We start from the raw sequence: 15,087 nt of genomic DNA, 5'->3' as shown, positions 1-15,087 counted from the left end.
AAGGGGAAGGAGGGAAGGATAAATTAGGAGTTTGGGATTTGCAGACACAAACTACTGTATAAGAAACAGATAAACAACAAGGACCTACTGTGTAGCACAGGGAATTCCATTCAATATCGTGAATACGGTCTTTTTGACTCCAGCCATCCTTGTAGATGTGAGGTGGTATATCTTTGTGGTTTCAGTTTGCATTTCCCTAAAGACTAATGGTTTGGGACATTTTTAATGTGCACCTGATCATTTGTATCTCTTCCTTGTCTATTCAGATCCTTTGACTTTTTTTTTTTTTTTTTTTTTTTTTTTTTTTGTCTTTTTGCCTTTCCTAGGGCCGCCCCAAGGCTCATGGAGGTTCCCAGGCTAGGAGTTGAATGGGAGCTGTAGCCACTGGGCTACACCACAGCCATAGTGAAGCAGGGTCCGTGCCTTGTCTGCAACCTACACCACAGCTCACGGCAACGCCGGATCCTTAACCCACTGAGCAAGGCCAGGGATCGAACCCGCAACCTCACGGTTCCTAGTTGGATTCGTTAACCACTGAGCCACGACAGGAACTTCCTTTGACCATTTTTTAAGTTGGGTTACTTGTTTTTCTATTAGTGAGTTGTAAGGACCATGGTAGAGACTAAGCAAAAAGCTGATCGAAGCTCTTTGCCCAGAGCCAAAGTCTTATTTGCAGAGTGTCTGAAGTTTGGCCCTGGGGCACAAAGCTTTCTCTCCTGCTGAACTCATCTTCTCACAACTCTGCCCAGCAGGTCCACCTGACTCAGGCTCAGCAACAAGGCACCTCTTCCTGCCTGCCCCCCTGACCCAACTCAGAACAAACCCCTCTTCACAGGTGAGGAAACTGAGGCTCCAGGTGGAGAAGGACCTGCTCAAGTCACATGGCCAGTGTCGGTGGAGCTGGACTCCAACTCAAGTCTGTCCAACCAAACCCCACCACCACTTCGCTGCACAATTTCTCTGCACACCGGCTTGTCCGGCCCGGCTTGTTTTCTGGTTTGCAATACACTTTTGTGGCCTCCATTGTCATTCCAACCCGCTGAGGTGGGTCATGGAAACATCAGTTTCCTCATTTTGTTGAGGAGGGTACGGAGGTTAAGAGAGGGGACATGGCTTTCCTCAGCCTCGCGTAGCAAGAGCGAACTCACAGCACAACTAGCAGGAAGCCCACTCTCTGGCCAAAAGCATTTGTCTCGGGCCCCCACCCTAAACCCAGCCATACTGCCTGGGTCCTCTCTCTCCTAACCAAAAGCCACCCCACAAACCAGAAAACTGTAGCAGCCATCAGCCCACTGCCCTGGGCTTCCAGAACTTCCTCCAGGGCAGCCTCCACCCAGCACCAGCTGGGCCCTCTGGCCGGGCACTCCCAGCCCTGCCCAGCCCAGCCCAAGACCTTTGCCCCTGCAAGGAGTAGGACCCTGGTTTCTTCTGGCCCTGTTTACCTCACCCCAGGGCTTGGACACTTACAGAAGAGGACACAGGCTGCAGGCCTGTAATTTGAGAGATGTGGGGCAAACCAGAAAATCCCCTAGGCCCAGTCCTGTGAGGTTTCTCATCTCACCTCGAAGTGCCCCAGGTTGCTGCTAGATTCCAAAGTGCTCTGATTCAGGTAGCCCAGGAATGTCCCATTCTCACTCATTTACACCCGGAGGAGGGCACAGGGCAGGCAAGGTTGCAAGATGTCTCTCCTCCATTCAAGTCACTAGATGAGCTTTCTCTTGAGGACCCAGCACGGTTCTGGGCACTGGAGATAGTGCCGTGAATAAAACCAGCAGAAACCCTCGCCTACTGGGGGATATTCTGGATGTTCCAATGGCGCTAACATACTAGAGCGGAGAGAGAGGATAAAAAATAAATACCGTATAGAGTACGACAGCCAGTGTTAAATGATAAAGAGAATGTACTGCATGAAAAGGGGACAGAGGAGTTCCCGTCGTGGCGCAGTGGTTAACGAATCCGACTAGGAACCATGAGGTTGCAGGTTCGGTCCCTGCCCTTGCTCAGTGGGTTAACGATCCGGCGTTGCCGTGAGCTATGGTGTGGTTTGCAGACGCGGCTCGGATCCCAAGTTGCTGTGGCTCTGGCGTAGGCTGGTGGCTACAGCTCCCACTCGACCCCTAGCCTGGGAAACTCCATATGCCGCGGGAGCGGCCCAAGAAATAGCAAAAAAAAAGACAAAAAAAAAAAAAAGAGAAAAGAAAAGAAAAGGGGACAGACAGGACCCTGTGGGGTGAGTAGCTGTGATTTTAAATAGTTCGGGCAGGGAAGGCCGGGCTGGGAGCAAGAACCCAAAGATGGAAGGAGGGAGACATGTGATCATTGTCCCATGCAGAGAACACCACAAGGATGGGGTCCCTGAGGTGAGAGGTAGCAAGGGAGATGGAGGACAGAAGAGCCAAGTTCAAGGCCAGTGCTGTAGGGCTCTAAGCAGAGTGAGGGATAGCCCAGGTGTGGGGGCAAGGCGTCCCACTTTTGCCTGGATCAAATCTCTTTCACCGCCATTTCATTAAGGTCGAGCTAGGCACGGACTTCCTCGGGCCCAGCGGGAGGACTAGGGCTCAGCAGGGGAGGGGACTCAATGGGGGGGAGAGAGCAGTTCAGCTGAAGGGACCCAGGGTCTCCATGAGGGATAAAAGCTGATATTTGGGGCGGGGCTAGAGAATTTAAGTTCAACACAGGCTCAGGGATGACTGCTGGGCGCCTTTGCGGGTGGTCCCCGGTTTCTGAGCCCAGACGTCCGGGGCTGGCCGCCCCAGGGGCCTGGAACAGTCCGGGATCGTGCGCGGGGAGCTTTGCCTCAGAGGCTGGAGCGACCGAGCAGCAGGTGCGCAGCTGCCCGCTCCGGAAAACAGCCGCGGCCACGCCCACACTGGGCCCGCCCCGTCCGTGTGTGGATTCCCGGCAGCTGGCAGCGCCCCCTTCCACATACCTCCCGTGCCAAAGGCGCTGAAAATAGGGAGGTCGGTTAGGGAAGTGTTAAGTAGGTTGTGCTTTTCACCCCATTCCCGGGAGAATTCGTTCCCGAGCAGTGGGGGACCAGGAGCGAGGGGCGGGGGCTCAGGTCCCGGCCCCGCCCTCTCTTGGCACCCCCACCCCCGCGCCGAGAGCCACTCGTAGCCAAGTCCTTCCTCCCAGGGCGCCCAGTGAAGGTGGGAAGAGGGGCCACGTCACTGTCCCCAGGCCGGGGAGAGCGCGGCTCCGCCCCTCCCGCCCCCGCCGGAGTGCTGGGCCCGGATCGAAGACCAACCGGCCCCAGCCCAGGGCCAGCCCAGTCGCCGGCGCCCGCCTACAAAGCCACAAGCAGGTGCAGGCGCAGCCGCTGCGCGAGCGGGCAGAGCCGTTAGTGCGCGCGCGGTCCTCGTGTCCGTCTATCCGTCCGTCCGTCGGGGCGTCCATCCAGCGGCGCAGAGCCGTTCGCAACCAGGCCCCAGCGGCCCCGGCCCCTCGTCGTCCCGCACCCGGAGCTGCCCGGCCGAGCCGGCTTTGGAGCAGCAGCCATGTCCATGGGCCTGGAGATCGCGGGCACCTCGCTAGCCGTCATGGGCTGGCTGAGCACCATCGTGTGCTGCGCGCTGCCCATGTGGCGCGTCACGGCCTTCATCGGCAGCAGCATTATCACAGCGCAGATCACCTGGGAGGGCCTGTGGATGAACTGCGTGGTGCAGAGCACGGGCCAGATGCAGTGCAAAGTGTACGACTCTCTGCTGGCGCTGCCGCAGGACCTGCAGGCGGCCCGCGCCCTCATCGTCGTCGCCATCCTGCTGGCCGCCTTTGGGCTCCTTGTGGCGCTTGTGGGCGCCCAGTGCACCAACTGCGTGCAGGACGACACGGCCAAAGCCAAGATCACCATCGTGGCGGGCGTGCTCTTTCTGCTGGCCGCCTTGCTCACCCTCGTGCCGGTGTCCTGGTCGGCCAACACCATCATCCGGGACTTCTACAATCCCTTGGTGCCCGACGCGCAAAAGCGCGAGATGGGCTCCGCGCTGTACGTGGGCTGGGCGGCCGCCGCACTGCAGCTGCTGGGGGGCGCGCTGCTCTGCTGCTCGTGCCCGCCGAGAGAAAAGAAGTACACGCCCGCCAAGATCCTCTACTCCGCGCCGCGCTCCACCGTCGGGCCGGGCACCGGCACCGGCACGGCCTACGACCGCAAGGACTACGTATGAGGGGGCAGCCGCGGAGAGTCCCCACCACCCCCACGAGCTCGTGCGCCCACCAGTCCTCCGTGCGGCCTTGCATCCGAGACCAGTCCACCCAGATGCTAGGCAGCTCTCTCGCCGGACTGGGAGGGGCCCGCCCGGTGTCACCCTCCCCAGCTGCCACCCCTCCTCGGGCCGGGGAGCGGGATTGCGGAGCCCAGAGACCAGTCAGCACGGACCATGAAACCTCGCCCCTCTGGAGCGCGGGGCCGGGGTGACCGCCGCTACTTGCCTGCCCCGTCGGGCTGTGGCCTCAGAGCCCTCGCTGGGCAGGGACCCGCAGTCTTGAAAAGGGCCACTTGATATTTTTCAATAAAAACCTTTCGTTTTGCAGTTGCCGGCGCCTCCTTGTCCCGAGTGCCGACAGGCCTCCTCCGCCTTGCGGAGCGCCCCCGCCACGGTTGGCCTTGGCTGCATTCTGCTTTCCCGCCGCCCAATAGGAAGCTGAGAGAGGGCTAGTTTCGGTAGCTGAGAAAGTAGGGTTGTAAATGGGGCTGAGTGCTCGCTAGCCAGGTGGCCCTTTGACCTAGTCACTGGGGGTTCAGACGGGGAAGGCCCCATCTCTAGCGGCGGATGTGAGCGCTTCCAGGCACCGGGAAGAGGGAGGAGAGTTCAGGGACCCCCTTCTCCAGGGTTTGTGCCTGGAGCGCCGGCGGTCCACAGGCTCCTGCACACCTGGATGGCCCCTGTGGCCGGTGAAAGAGCACATTCAATGCTACGATTTCATATTTGAGAAAAGAGAACAAAAAGATCTATTGTTCTGGTAAAACACCCCCCCAAAGGAAGCTGGGTGGAATCTTTGCACTAGAATGGAGAGAGGGGAGACAGGCGGGCGACATTTTCTTCCTGAAACCCTTGAGGGAGGCTAAGGGGGGTTGGGCGGAGGGACTCAGATCTCTCCGGTGACACTCTAATGCCTAAAGTAAACAGGATTTGGAAGCACTTGTGTCTTGGAGAAGGCACAGGAGGTTCAGGCAGTGGGGAAAGGGGCCAGTGTCTGGAGCCAGGAAAGCGGGGGTTCCACTTGCCTGGGTGGGTAGCAGAGTCAGGGAGGAAGTGACAATGAGGCCCTGGACACAGAGGAGGCCAAGGCCCAGAGAGTCTAGTGTACAGAATGACAGACTTTGGACCTTACTCTGATGTAATGGGAATCACAGCAGGACAGTCACAGCAGATTTACACTCTAAAATGACCTCTCCAGGAGTTCCTGTTGTGGCTCAGTGAGTTTACAACCCAACAAGTATCCCTGAGGATGCAGGTTCCATCCCTGGCCTCAGTCAGTGGGGTAAGGATCCAGCACTGCCGTGAGCTGTGGCATAGGTTGCAGACATGGCTCTGATCCCCTGTCACTGTGGCTGTGGAGTCGGCAGGCAGCTGCAGCTCCAATTTGACCCCAGGTCTGGGACTTCCGTATGCCGCAGGCATGGTCCTAAAAAATTTATACATAAAATAAAATAACCTCTCCAGCAGCCCCTGCAGAACTGGGCCTCAAAGAGGGGGGGATGAAAGTGAGAGATCATCTTAGAGGCTATGCAGCCCAGAAATAATGCGGGGACCTTAGGACAGGGGACACGTCCTGGTAGGGGCTGTAAAAGAAGCAGGATGAGCAGGGCTGCAGAACCATTTGGATATGTGGGGTGAGGGAGCAGAAAGAGGTGGGATAACCCCAATTTTCCACCCTAGGTCACTGATTGGATCGTGGTGCCATTGACCAAAATAGGACCAAGGCTGCTGGGGAAGATGATGGGTTCCGCTGTGAGTGAAGTGAGTTTGGTAAGCCTGTGGGACCTCCAAGCAGATGTCCGGGAAGTGGCAGGGCATAGAGAGATCTGGAAACCTCTAGTAGTAAACCTGGCTGTTGTTAACTACAGATGGCAATCGAAACCAGGGAAGTGGGTGAGGTCAGTCTAGAAACCAAAGAGAACAAAAAGAGTTTCAAGAAGGCAGGTGTTGGAATTGGCATCTGAGGCTGCAGAAGTGGTCAGGCAAGAAGCCTGGGGATCTCAAGCAGCAAGGGGTCACTGGCAGCCTTGGCAAGAGGTGTGAGGGCAGATGCGGTGGACAGAAACATAAATGGGAGATGAGAAGCAGAAACGGAATACGCAGACCATGCGTCCAAGAGATTTGCTTATAAAGGGAATCCAGGCCAGGGGAGCAGCTTGCAGGGGAGCAAGAGTCACGGGACAGGTGTTTGGGATTGTGGAGGCTTGAAATTATTTCAAAGTTATTGGATCTCAAACTTCTTGGCCTGCAGCAAAAAGAAAGCAAAAAGCCCCAATTTGTCCATAGAATGCTCCACATAGTCCCCCCAAATCCTCCTCTAGTTAAGGAGCGTGTCGTCAGCCTTTATGACTGGAGGGGGAAGTAGGTAGTATGAAGAGTCAGCGCACCCTGGCTGTAGGTCATTCATTCTCTGTGAGATTCCAGGAAAGACTTGGGGACGCCATTATTCTCTCTCTAACCCTGTCCCCTTTGGGAACCAGCCTTCAGGCCTGGGGGGAGGGAAAGAGGGAGGGTGAAAGGGAAGATGAAGATGAAGGGGGGCTGATGGAGATAGATCCTAGGGAGCCCTGGAGGGAGGAGGTGTGGGCTCAGAGAGGGGCGGGGCTCAGAAAGGGGGAGGGGCTCCTTGGGGAGGCCCCAGGGGAGGAGAAGTTAGTGGGGGGAGGGTGCATCAGTGAGGGGAGGGAGCCTAATGAGAGGGAAGGGGGTCAGTGAAGGGGAGGGGATGGGGGGAGAATCAGAGAGGGAGGAGGCTTGCTGTCGAGGAGGAGGGAACCAAGAAATGTTCTCCTGGCCTGTCTGGGATGGGGTTGGGGGTGTAGGCAGAGGGCCAAGGGATTGCAGCTGCCCCCACAGTCTCTGGCCAGGGGAAGCAGGGAGTCAGGTTGGACCATGCCAGCATGAAGGGACACTGGGTAGCTTCTTTGTCCCAGAGGGCCCTGAGGGCAGGAGCAAGATCATTCCCTTATGGCTGGCTTCAAGAAGGCAGCCTGGACGCAATGCCTCCCAGCCACGCTGTGCCAGAGCTGCAGCCTCAGGCCCTTCCCCAGCACCCCCAAGCCAGAGGAATGTGGCAGAGAAGGCAGACGGACCCCATCAGATCCTCGGGTGGGGTGGGAGGGGCTCTAGAGCCTCAGCCCCACCCCTGACCCCCCAGCCTGGTCTCCCCTGGCCAGTAATGAGGTATCCTGCCCCATCCCACACCCTCCCACCCGACACGCACACACATTCTGGCCTAACTTCAGGATCTGTCTGAATTCAACCGCTTCTTATTCTTTCCAAAGTTAAGAATCTAAACAGAGGGGGTGGAGTTGGCAGCATACTGATCACAAACCGAGGAGGGTCCCACCTGAGGGGTCCCAGGAAATCTTCAGACCACTAGAGAAGAGAAAGGCATTTGAGGTGAAGAAACACCCTGGACTGGGAGTCAGCTGGTTTCTAGAGCTACTCCTTTTCCCACATGACTCTAAGCAAATCCCTTCTGGGTCTCAGTTTCCCCATCATTTCAACATGGAAATTGGACCAAATGACTCACGAGACCCCCTCCAACTTACCTTTTCCATCCTCATCTTTATCCTTATCGTCCCCAGCAGAAGAAAATTAGAACCAAACTGACCTGGTAAGCAGAGCCATTCACTCTCTGAGCCCTAGTTTTCTCATCTACAAAATGGGTATGACAGGAGCAATGGGCTGTGTGGAGGATGAGCTGAGCCATTGATTCCCATGCAGTCTAATCTCCCTGCATCACAGTACATACTTCGCTATTGTACAGTTTCTTGTGAGACGTCCCCTCCCCAGGTCAGGGGCTCTGTCCCGAGCTTCTCTCGGTCTGCAACACCCACTGCAGGTCAGCACCCATTTGTGGAATAAAGCCTTGTCAACGTGCATGAAAAGCACCTGGCAGGATGCTAGACACACAGCGGAACCTCAATTAACATGAATTGGTATCACTAAGTTTGGTGTATTCAGCCAGGAAGCCTTCTGGGAATGTAGCTGGAGGGAGAGGGCTGGGTTATGAGGAAGTCCCTGGATTTCTTCAAAATTCACAGCCCCTGGAGCCCCCCTGCCAGGCCCTGGGGCTCTGTTCCACCCCACCTCCCACTGTTGTGCTGCAGGCCAGCTGCTCTGGCCTTGCCACACCTGTTCTAGCTCTTGCTCTTCCTCCTACCGAGACCAAAAGCCAAGTGCTTTATCAAACAAACACAGCATTTATTGTGGCTCTCTCAAGGTCTGCAGCAGGCCTGAAGGAACAGACAGTACCTTCCTTCTCCCTCCCCTGCCAGGGCTCCACTTAAGGTCATCCTTGCCAAGAAAAGCATGCTCTGCGGAGCAGGTAAAGAGAGCAAGGGCATTGGCCCTTGTGCTCCCTGAGGGACCTTGGGCAAGTCACCAGCCACCTCTGGCTCTCCACTGTAAGAGCAGTGATATTGTCCCTGCTCTATTTAATCCCTATCAGAACCCTGCAAGGTAGACATCACACAGTGAGGCCACCAAGGCTCACAAGGTGATGAGCCTGGGCTCCAAGCCCTGCCACCTCCTGTCAGTTATCAGCCTGTCAATTACCTGTCGACCTTGTCATTATTTCTAGATGCCTCTAGTGCCTCTCTGAAGCACCTGCACGGCCATGACTCCCACGAGGCTACCGCCATCTCTCTGTAACAGCCTCAAGAAGGTCTCAGGCCTCCAGCTTCCCTCTTCACACCTTCAACCCTGTTCTGTCCCTTTCCATTTGGTATAGCCAAGTGACACAGTCCTGAATCTGGACATGTCACTCTCCTGTTTAAAATCCTTCCAATCCCCTAAGCCCACATGGCTCTTAAGAGTCCACTCAGACCCCATGGCATGCTTTAAGAGCCCCTACAAGGCCAGAGCCAGGCTCGCCTCTCAGTTTCTGCCGGCACTCTCCACCTTGCTCCACTGCCTCCCCATAGAGAGGTAGGAAAACTGAGGCACAGAGAAGTTATACTAGTTGCCCAAAATTCATAGGGATGTTACTTAGAGGCGCTGGGCCTTTTTTTTTTTTTTTTTTAGGGCCATACCTGTGGCACATAGAGGTTCCCATGCTAGGGGTCGAATTGGAGCTGTGGCTGCTGGCCTATGCCACAGCCACAGCAACAGGGGATTCGAGCCGCATTTGCGACTCTCACCACAGCTCACGGCAACACCAGATCCCCAACCCACTCAGCGACACCAGGGATTGAACCTGCAACCTTGTGGTCACTACTTGGATTCATTTCTGCGGCGCCACAGCGGGAACTCCAGGTGCTGGGCTTTGAAGCCAGGCATAGTGCCTGCTAGAGCCCAGTTTTTAACCACTGCACTCCTCTGACTCTTGTTTTCCCTTTCCGCCGTTGGTGAAGTGTATATTGACACAACAATCAATTTTTTAGAGGACAATTTGATCACTTCTGTATAAAATAAAGGACCTTGGAGTTCCCGTCGTGGCGCAGTGGTTAACGAATACGACTAGGAACCATGAGGTTGCGGGTTTGGTCCCTGCCCTTGCTCAGTGGGTTAATGATCCGGCGTTGCCGTGAGCTGTGGTGTAGGTTGCAGACACGGCTCAGATCCTGCGTTGCTATGGCTCTGGCGTAGGCCGGTGGCCACAGCTCCGATTAGACCCCTAGCCTGGGAACTTCCATATGCCGCGGGAGCGGCCCAAGAAATAGCAAAAAATAATAATAATAAATAAATAAATAAATAAATGAAATAAAATAAAGGACCTTATAAGTATAAAAATAGTCTGAGATCCAGCAATTCCACTTCTAGGTAACATTTTCCTTCAGAAATATTCACTAAGCAGGAACGTGCAATATTCATTTTATGCAGCTATAGGTAACTGCAACAGACTCTACCTCCAGCTCCGGTGATTATTGCTGATTAGACTGAGCCAATCATGAGGGTTAGTCTCTTTCCCTCCATGATGATTGGTTCAGAATGGCCACGTGACAATTGCAGCCAATGAGACAGGCGGAAGGACTGTTGCTAGGCGGCAGGGCTAGGCTTCCACACCTAAGAAAGCAAGTATCTTGTCATCCCCTGGAGGTTCTCCTGTCAGGAGGTGACATCTAGAATTCTATTGCCAACGTGAATTCTAAAGAGAGCAAGCCCTAGGATGCGGCTAACAATGAAAACATCAACCTGGAGAAGAGGAACCTGGAGCCCAGGAAACTTTTTCTGTTCAGTAACTGTCTCCTCCCTGGGGCCCTCAGGTTACTCCAGCTCTCTGGTTGTGGGAGATGCGGCTTTTCTTATTGGTTAAGCTGGTCTGACTTGGGGTTTCCAACCAAAGTTGTTCTAATCAGTACAATTTGGCTGCCGTGAATCAAGTACAACGTCTCTTGTGGAGTAGTTGCAGAAAAGCAAAAATAAAAATAAGAAATAAATAAAACCTGCATCCGTTCGGTTTTCTAGATCCAACATCAACTTGCAGGACATGCAAAGGAGAGAGGAACACATTTACACAGAATACAGTTAGCACAATTAAGGTGTAGAGAACTTTATTGGACAAATAAATGGGTTCTTCAACAACAACAAAATTCAAGGGAAGAAAATGAGAGGCAGAGACTATAGGTCAAAAAAGAAGAAACAAAAGACATATCAACCAATCTCAGTTGTGGATCTTAATTGTGGCATTTGTGAGACAATTAGGAAAGTGAACATTAAATGGGTAATTGATAATATTAGGGAACTAAGGAATGATTACCTTTTAAATTATGTAAATGACATGGTGGTTTATGTTTAAAAGACATTAGCTTTTAGAGAGACATATTGAAATAGTTACAGAATAAATAGTATGATATCTGAGATTTATTTTAAGATAAAGCAGGAGTTCCCGTCGTGGCACAGCAGAAACAAATCCGACTAGGAATCATGTGGTTGGGGGTTCGAGCCCTGGCCTTGATCAGTGGGTTAAGGATCTAGCGTTGCCGTGAACTGTGATGTAGGTCGCAGATGCAGTTCAGATCCTGCATTGCTGTAGCTGTGGTGTAGGCTGGCAGCGGTAGCTCCAATTAGACCCCTAGCCTGGGAACCTCCACATGCCGCAAGTGCGGCCCTAAAAAGACAAAAGACAAAAAAATAGATAAATAAAGGTAGACCCTATAAACTAAGTTAAATAAATAAATAATAAAAATAAATAAAAATGTTTAAGTGTTTAAAATTAAAGATAAAAATCAAAAAGGTAAACCTGTATTGGCAGAGAAAAATCTCCCTCAGAAATACCTTCTTTCTCTTGCGTTACCAAACACCACCCGCTCTCTACTGAGTCCTTCACATCAACATATAAACATGGTTGAGTATCTCATCTTTAAAAAAAATGTTTCCTCGACTTCACATGTCCAAACAGATGCCACCCCATTGCTCTGCTCATCTCAAGAGTTATCTCACTCCCCCTTCAATTTCGCTTCCCCACCCACATACCCATGAGCCACTCCCATCTGCTCCTGCCCCCTCTCCTTCGCCACTCCACGCTGCTCCTGGCAAGGTCCCAGTGGCCTCCAGGTTGCCATGGCCAACGGTCAGTTTTCTCTCAGGAGCTTACTCACATTCTCAGCAACATTTTTTTTTTTTTTCCTATATTCTTTTTTTTTTTTTTTTTTTGGCCGCACCGGAATTTTCCAGGCCAAGGATTGAATCTGAGCCACAGGTGCTCCCGAGGCCACAGCTGCAGCAGCTCCTGATCCTTTAACCCCTTGCGCCTGGCCGGGGGTCGAACCCGCACCTCCGCAGCAACTGAGCCACTGCAGTCGAAGCCGTTGTTCCAGAGCGGGAACTCCCCTCAGGAACCCCCCTCAGCAGCTTCTGACGGGGATGATTGCTCGCTCTCCCTCAGAGCTCCTGCTCGTCCTGCCCGTTGAGACACCACCCTCACCGGGCCTTCCTCGTCCCTCTGTGCACACGGCCTCCACCTCCCCTCCCGCCATCCTCCAAAGGTCCTGTCTTAGGCCCTCTTCTCTCCCTCCAATGTACCATTACCCACTTTGAGGGTCTCTCCATGCCCCCCAGCTTTAACATTCTCCAGCTCCAGACCTCTCTGCCCAGCTCCCCACTCAGCCATCCAGCTGCCTCCTCGTATACCGCGAAGACAGTGAGGGCAGTGGTTAACAGCATGGCCACTGGAGCCCAATCCCCTCGGGACTGGGTCCTGGCCCTGCAGCTTCCAAGCTGTGTGATCACGGGCAATTAACTAACCTCTCCGTGGCTCAATTCTCTCAGCTATACATACATGCACCCTCTCACAATCACTATGAGGTGTAAATGAGTTAATGGAGATAAAGCACTTGGAACAGTACTTGGCATGTGAGAAACACTAAATAAATGTTAACTATTATGCTATCTCAGGGGCATCTCAAACTTAACATGCCTCCAGTGGAACTCTAGTTTCTCCCTATCACTAGTACCCTTAGAGGGAAAAAAATTCCTCTCTAGCCTTCCCCATCTCTGTAAATGGCACAAATACCCACCCTTGTGCTCAGTCCAGCAACTTGGGAGTTGTCCTTGAGTTCTTCCTTCTCCTCACCATCCTCTTCCTCTGTATCCATCTATTTCTTCATCCAATCCTACTGATTCTAACTCAAAACATATCTCAAATCCATCTACCTCTATCTCCACAGATACCTCCCAGTCAAAAGTTACCATCTTGGAGTTCCCGTTGTGGCTCAGTGGTTAACGAACCCAACTAGCATCCATGAGGACATGAGTTCAATCCCTGGCCTTGCTCAGTGGGTTAAGGATCCGAGAGCTGTTGTGTAAGTCGCAAACACGGCTCAGATCCTGCGTTGCTGTGGCTGTGGCTTAGGCCAGCAGTTGTAACTCCAATTCGATCCCTAGCCTGGGAATCTCCATATGTCCCAGGTGTGGCCCTAAAAAAAGACAAAATAAATAAATAAAAAATAAAAATGAAAAGTTACCATCTTGTCTCAGCTGGAAAACTATAACAGCTTCCTGGCTGATTTTCCTTCCTCTCCTGCACTTCACCTTTAATCTGGCCCTCCCCACCCTCTCCTGTGCAGCCAAGTAGTCCTCTTAAAATATAAAGCTTAAACCCTTACTGGCTCTCATTTCTCTTTAATAAAGACAAAACCCCTTACCAGACTCCTCTAGGGACCAACCCCAGTCCACCACCTATATGCCTTTCTCTCCTTGTTTTCTGGCTCCAGTTTCCTCTGCCTTCTTCTCTAACAAAGGAGTTCCCTGGTGGCTCCATGGGTTAAGGATCTAGTGTTGTCACTGCTGTGGCATGGGTTCGATCCCTGGCTGGGGAAGTTCTGTATGATGTGGGCACAGCCAAAAAACTTTTTTAAAAGGTGAGAAGGGAGTTCCCGTCGTGGCTCAGTGGTTAACAAATCCGACTAGGAACCATGAGGTTGCGGGTTCGGTCCCTGGCCTGGCTTAGCGGGTTAAGATCCGGTGTTGCTGTGAGCTGTGGTGTAGGTTGCAGACGCGGCTCGGATCCTGCATTGCTGTGGCTCTGGCGTAGGCTGGTGTCTACAGCTCTGATTAGATCCCTAGCCTGGGAACCTCCATGTGCCATGGTGCGGACCTAGAAAAGACAAAAAAAAAAAAAAAGTGTGGGGAACATCCTGGGTACTTCAGGGCCTTTGCACATGCTATTCCCTCTGCCCAAAACATTTTCCCCCTGGTGTTTATATGACCCCCGCCTCCTTCTTATCCTATAGATTTCACCTTACCTTAGGCCTTTTCTTACCACCCTATTTAATATCTCCCACCCCAATTATTACCAAACACAGCATCCTGCCCACTGAACTTGTCACGATTTGTATTTACACATTTATTTGCTTGTTTATTTGCTGATGGCTTGTCTTCCCCACTTGAGAGTAGAAGTTCTGGGGGTGGAGGGTGGCTTTTTCTGTTCTTGAGGAAGAAGGCCATATAATTGCCATATCTCTGGCTCTAAAATTCATACTTGGCATCCGCAAGTGCTCAGTAAATATTTGCCCAATGAATTGTTGGATAGTTGATTTATGAAGAAAGTCCACTGTGTATAGCACTGTGGCAATTAGGAACGCCAGTCCATAAACGGAGCCAGGCAATAACACTATTGCCATGATGTTCCATTCTGCTGAGGCAGTTGGAAACAGGTTGAACTTCAGTCCTCTTGAGGTTGGGATATTCAGCAGAGCCAAATTTCCTGGGGGAGGTGAGGGAGGAGGCTGGGGGGAGGGCGAGGTTGGACGGTATCCAGCCCTCAGGCAACAGTGATCGCTGCTGAGACATCATCATCCTGTTTCCGCGGCCCCTTTGGTCCTATGTTTTGCACGGTGCCTGCTTGAGGCGCAGAGCTGGGAATGATTTTGCAAGCAAACCCAGGAGCCATTCCTTTCTGGGGACCCTGCCAAGAAGTAAGTGGCAGACATCCTCCCGCCCCCCATTCCTGGCCAAGACAGTTATCTCTCCTGAGCCATCCTCTTCCCCTCTGGGCTTCAGCTTTTGAAACACATAAACCAGCTTTTCTACTCTGGGCTGCCACACGCCACCCCAGGAACAGTGAACACAAACCCAGAGCACAGAAAAATAGGAAAATGGAGAGAGCAACAAACTAGATTAACAAAGAAATGTGTTAGAGCTTTGAGTATTTTTTTTTTATTATTATAGTTGATTGACAATGTTGTGCCCATTTCTGCTGTACAGCCATAGGTTAGATCTTTGGAAGAGATCAGGCTGCTATGTAGGGAAATAACCGAAGGGGCCAAGAGGACTAGTCTAGTGAGAAGGCAGCGGTGATGGAGGGGAGAGATGGGGCTGCGTAGATGGGCGGAAGTGGACGGAGATCAGAGCTATTTGGGAGATAAACATCCACAGAACTAGGTGAGGGACTAGATGGCGGCGGGGGGGCGGGGGTGAGAGGCACCAGGAATGACTCCTG

The 15,087-nt window shown here is 52.9% G+C and overlaps 1 protein-coding gene across 1 annotated transcript; it reads left to right on the top strand.

The window, feature by feature from the left end:
• Positions 1-3,355: 3,355 nt before the first annotated feature.
• CLDN3 (claudin 3) lies at positions 3,356-4,385 on the top strand. Its single transcript, NM_001160075.1, is given in 2 exon segments — positions 3,356-3,842; positions 4,083-4,385. Coding segments are annotated over 2 exon segments (426 nt in total). The 5' UTR covers positions 3,356-3,497; the 3' UTR covers positions 4,164-4,385.
• Positions 4,386-15,087: the final 10,702 nt, after the last annotated feature.

Source organism: Sus scrofa, chromosome 3 (genome assembly GCF_054392235.1).
Source record: "Sus scrofa isolate SSC_HxYL_T2T_F1_AM1 chromosome 3, Sscrofa_HxYL_maternal_Yorkshire_Landrace_v2.0, whole genome shotgun sequence".
NCBI lineage: Eukaryota > Metazoa > Chordata > Mammalia > Artiodactyla > Suidae > Sus > Sus scrofa.
This window is presented reverse-complemented; position numbering and strand designations above follow the sequence as displayed.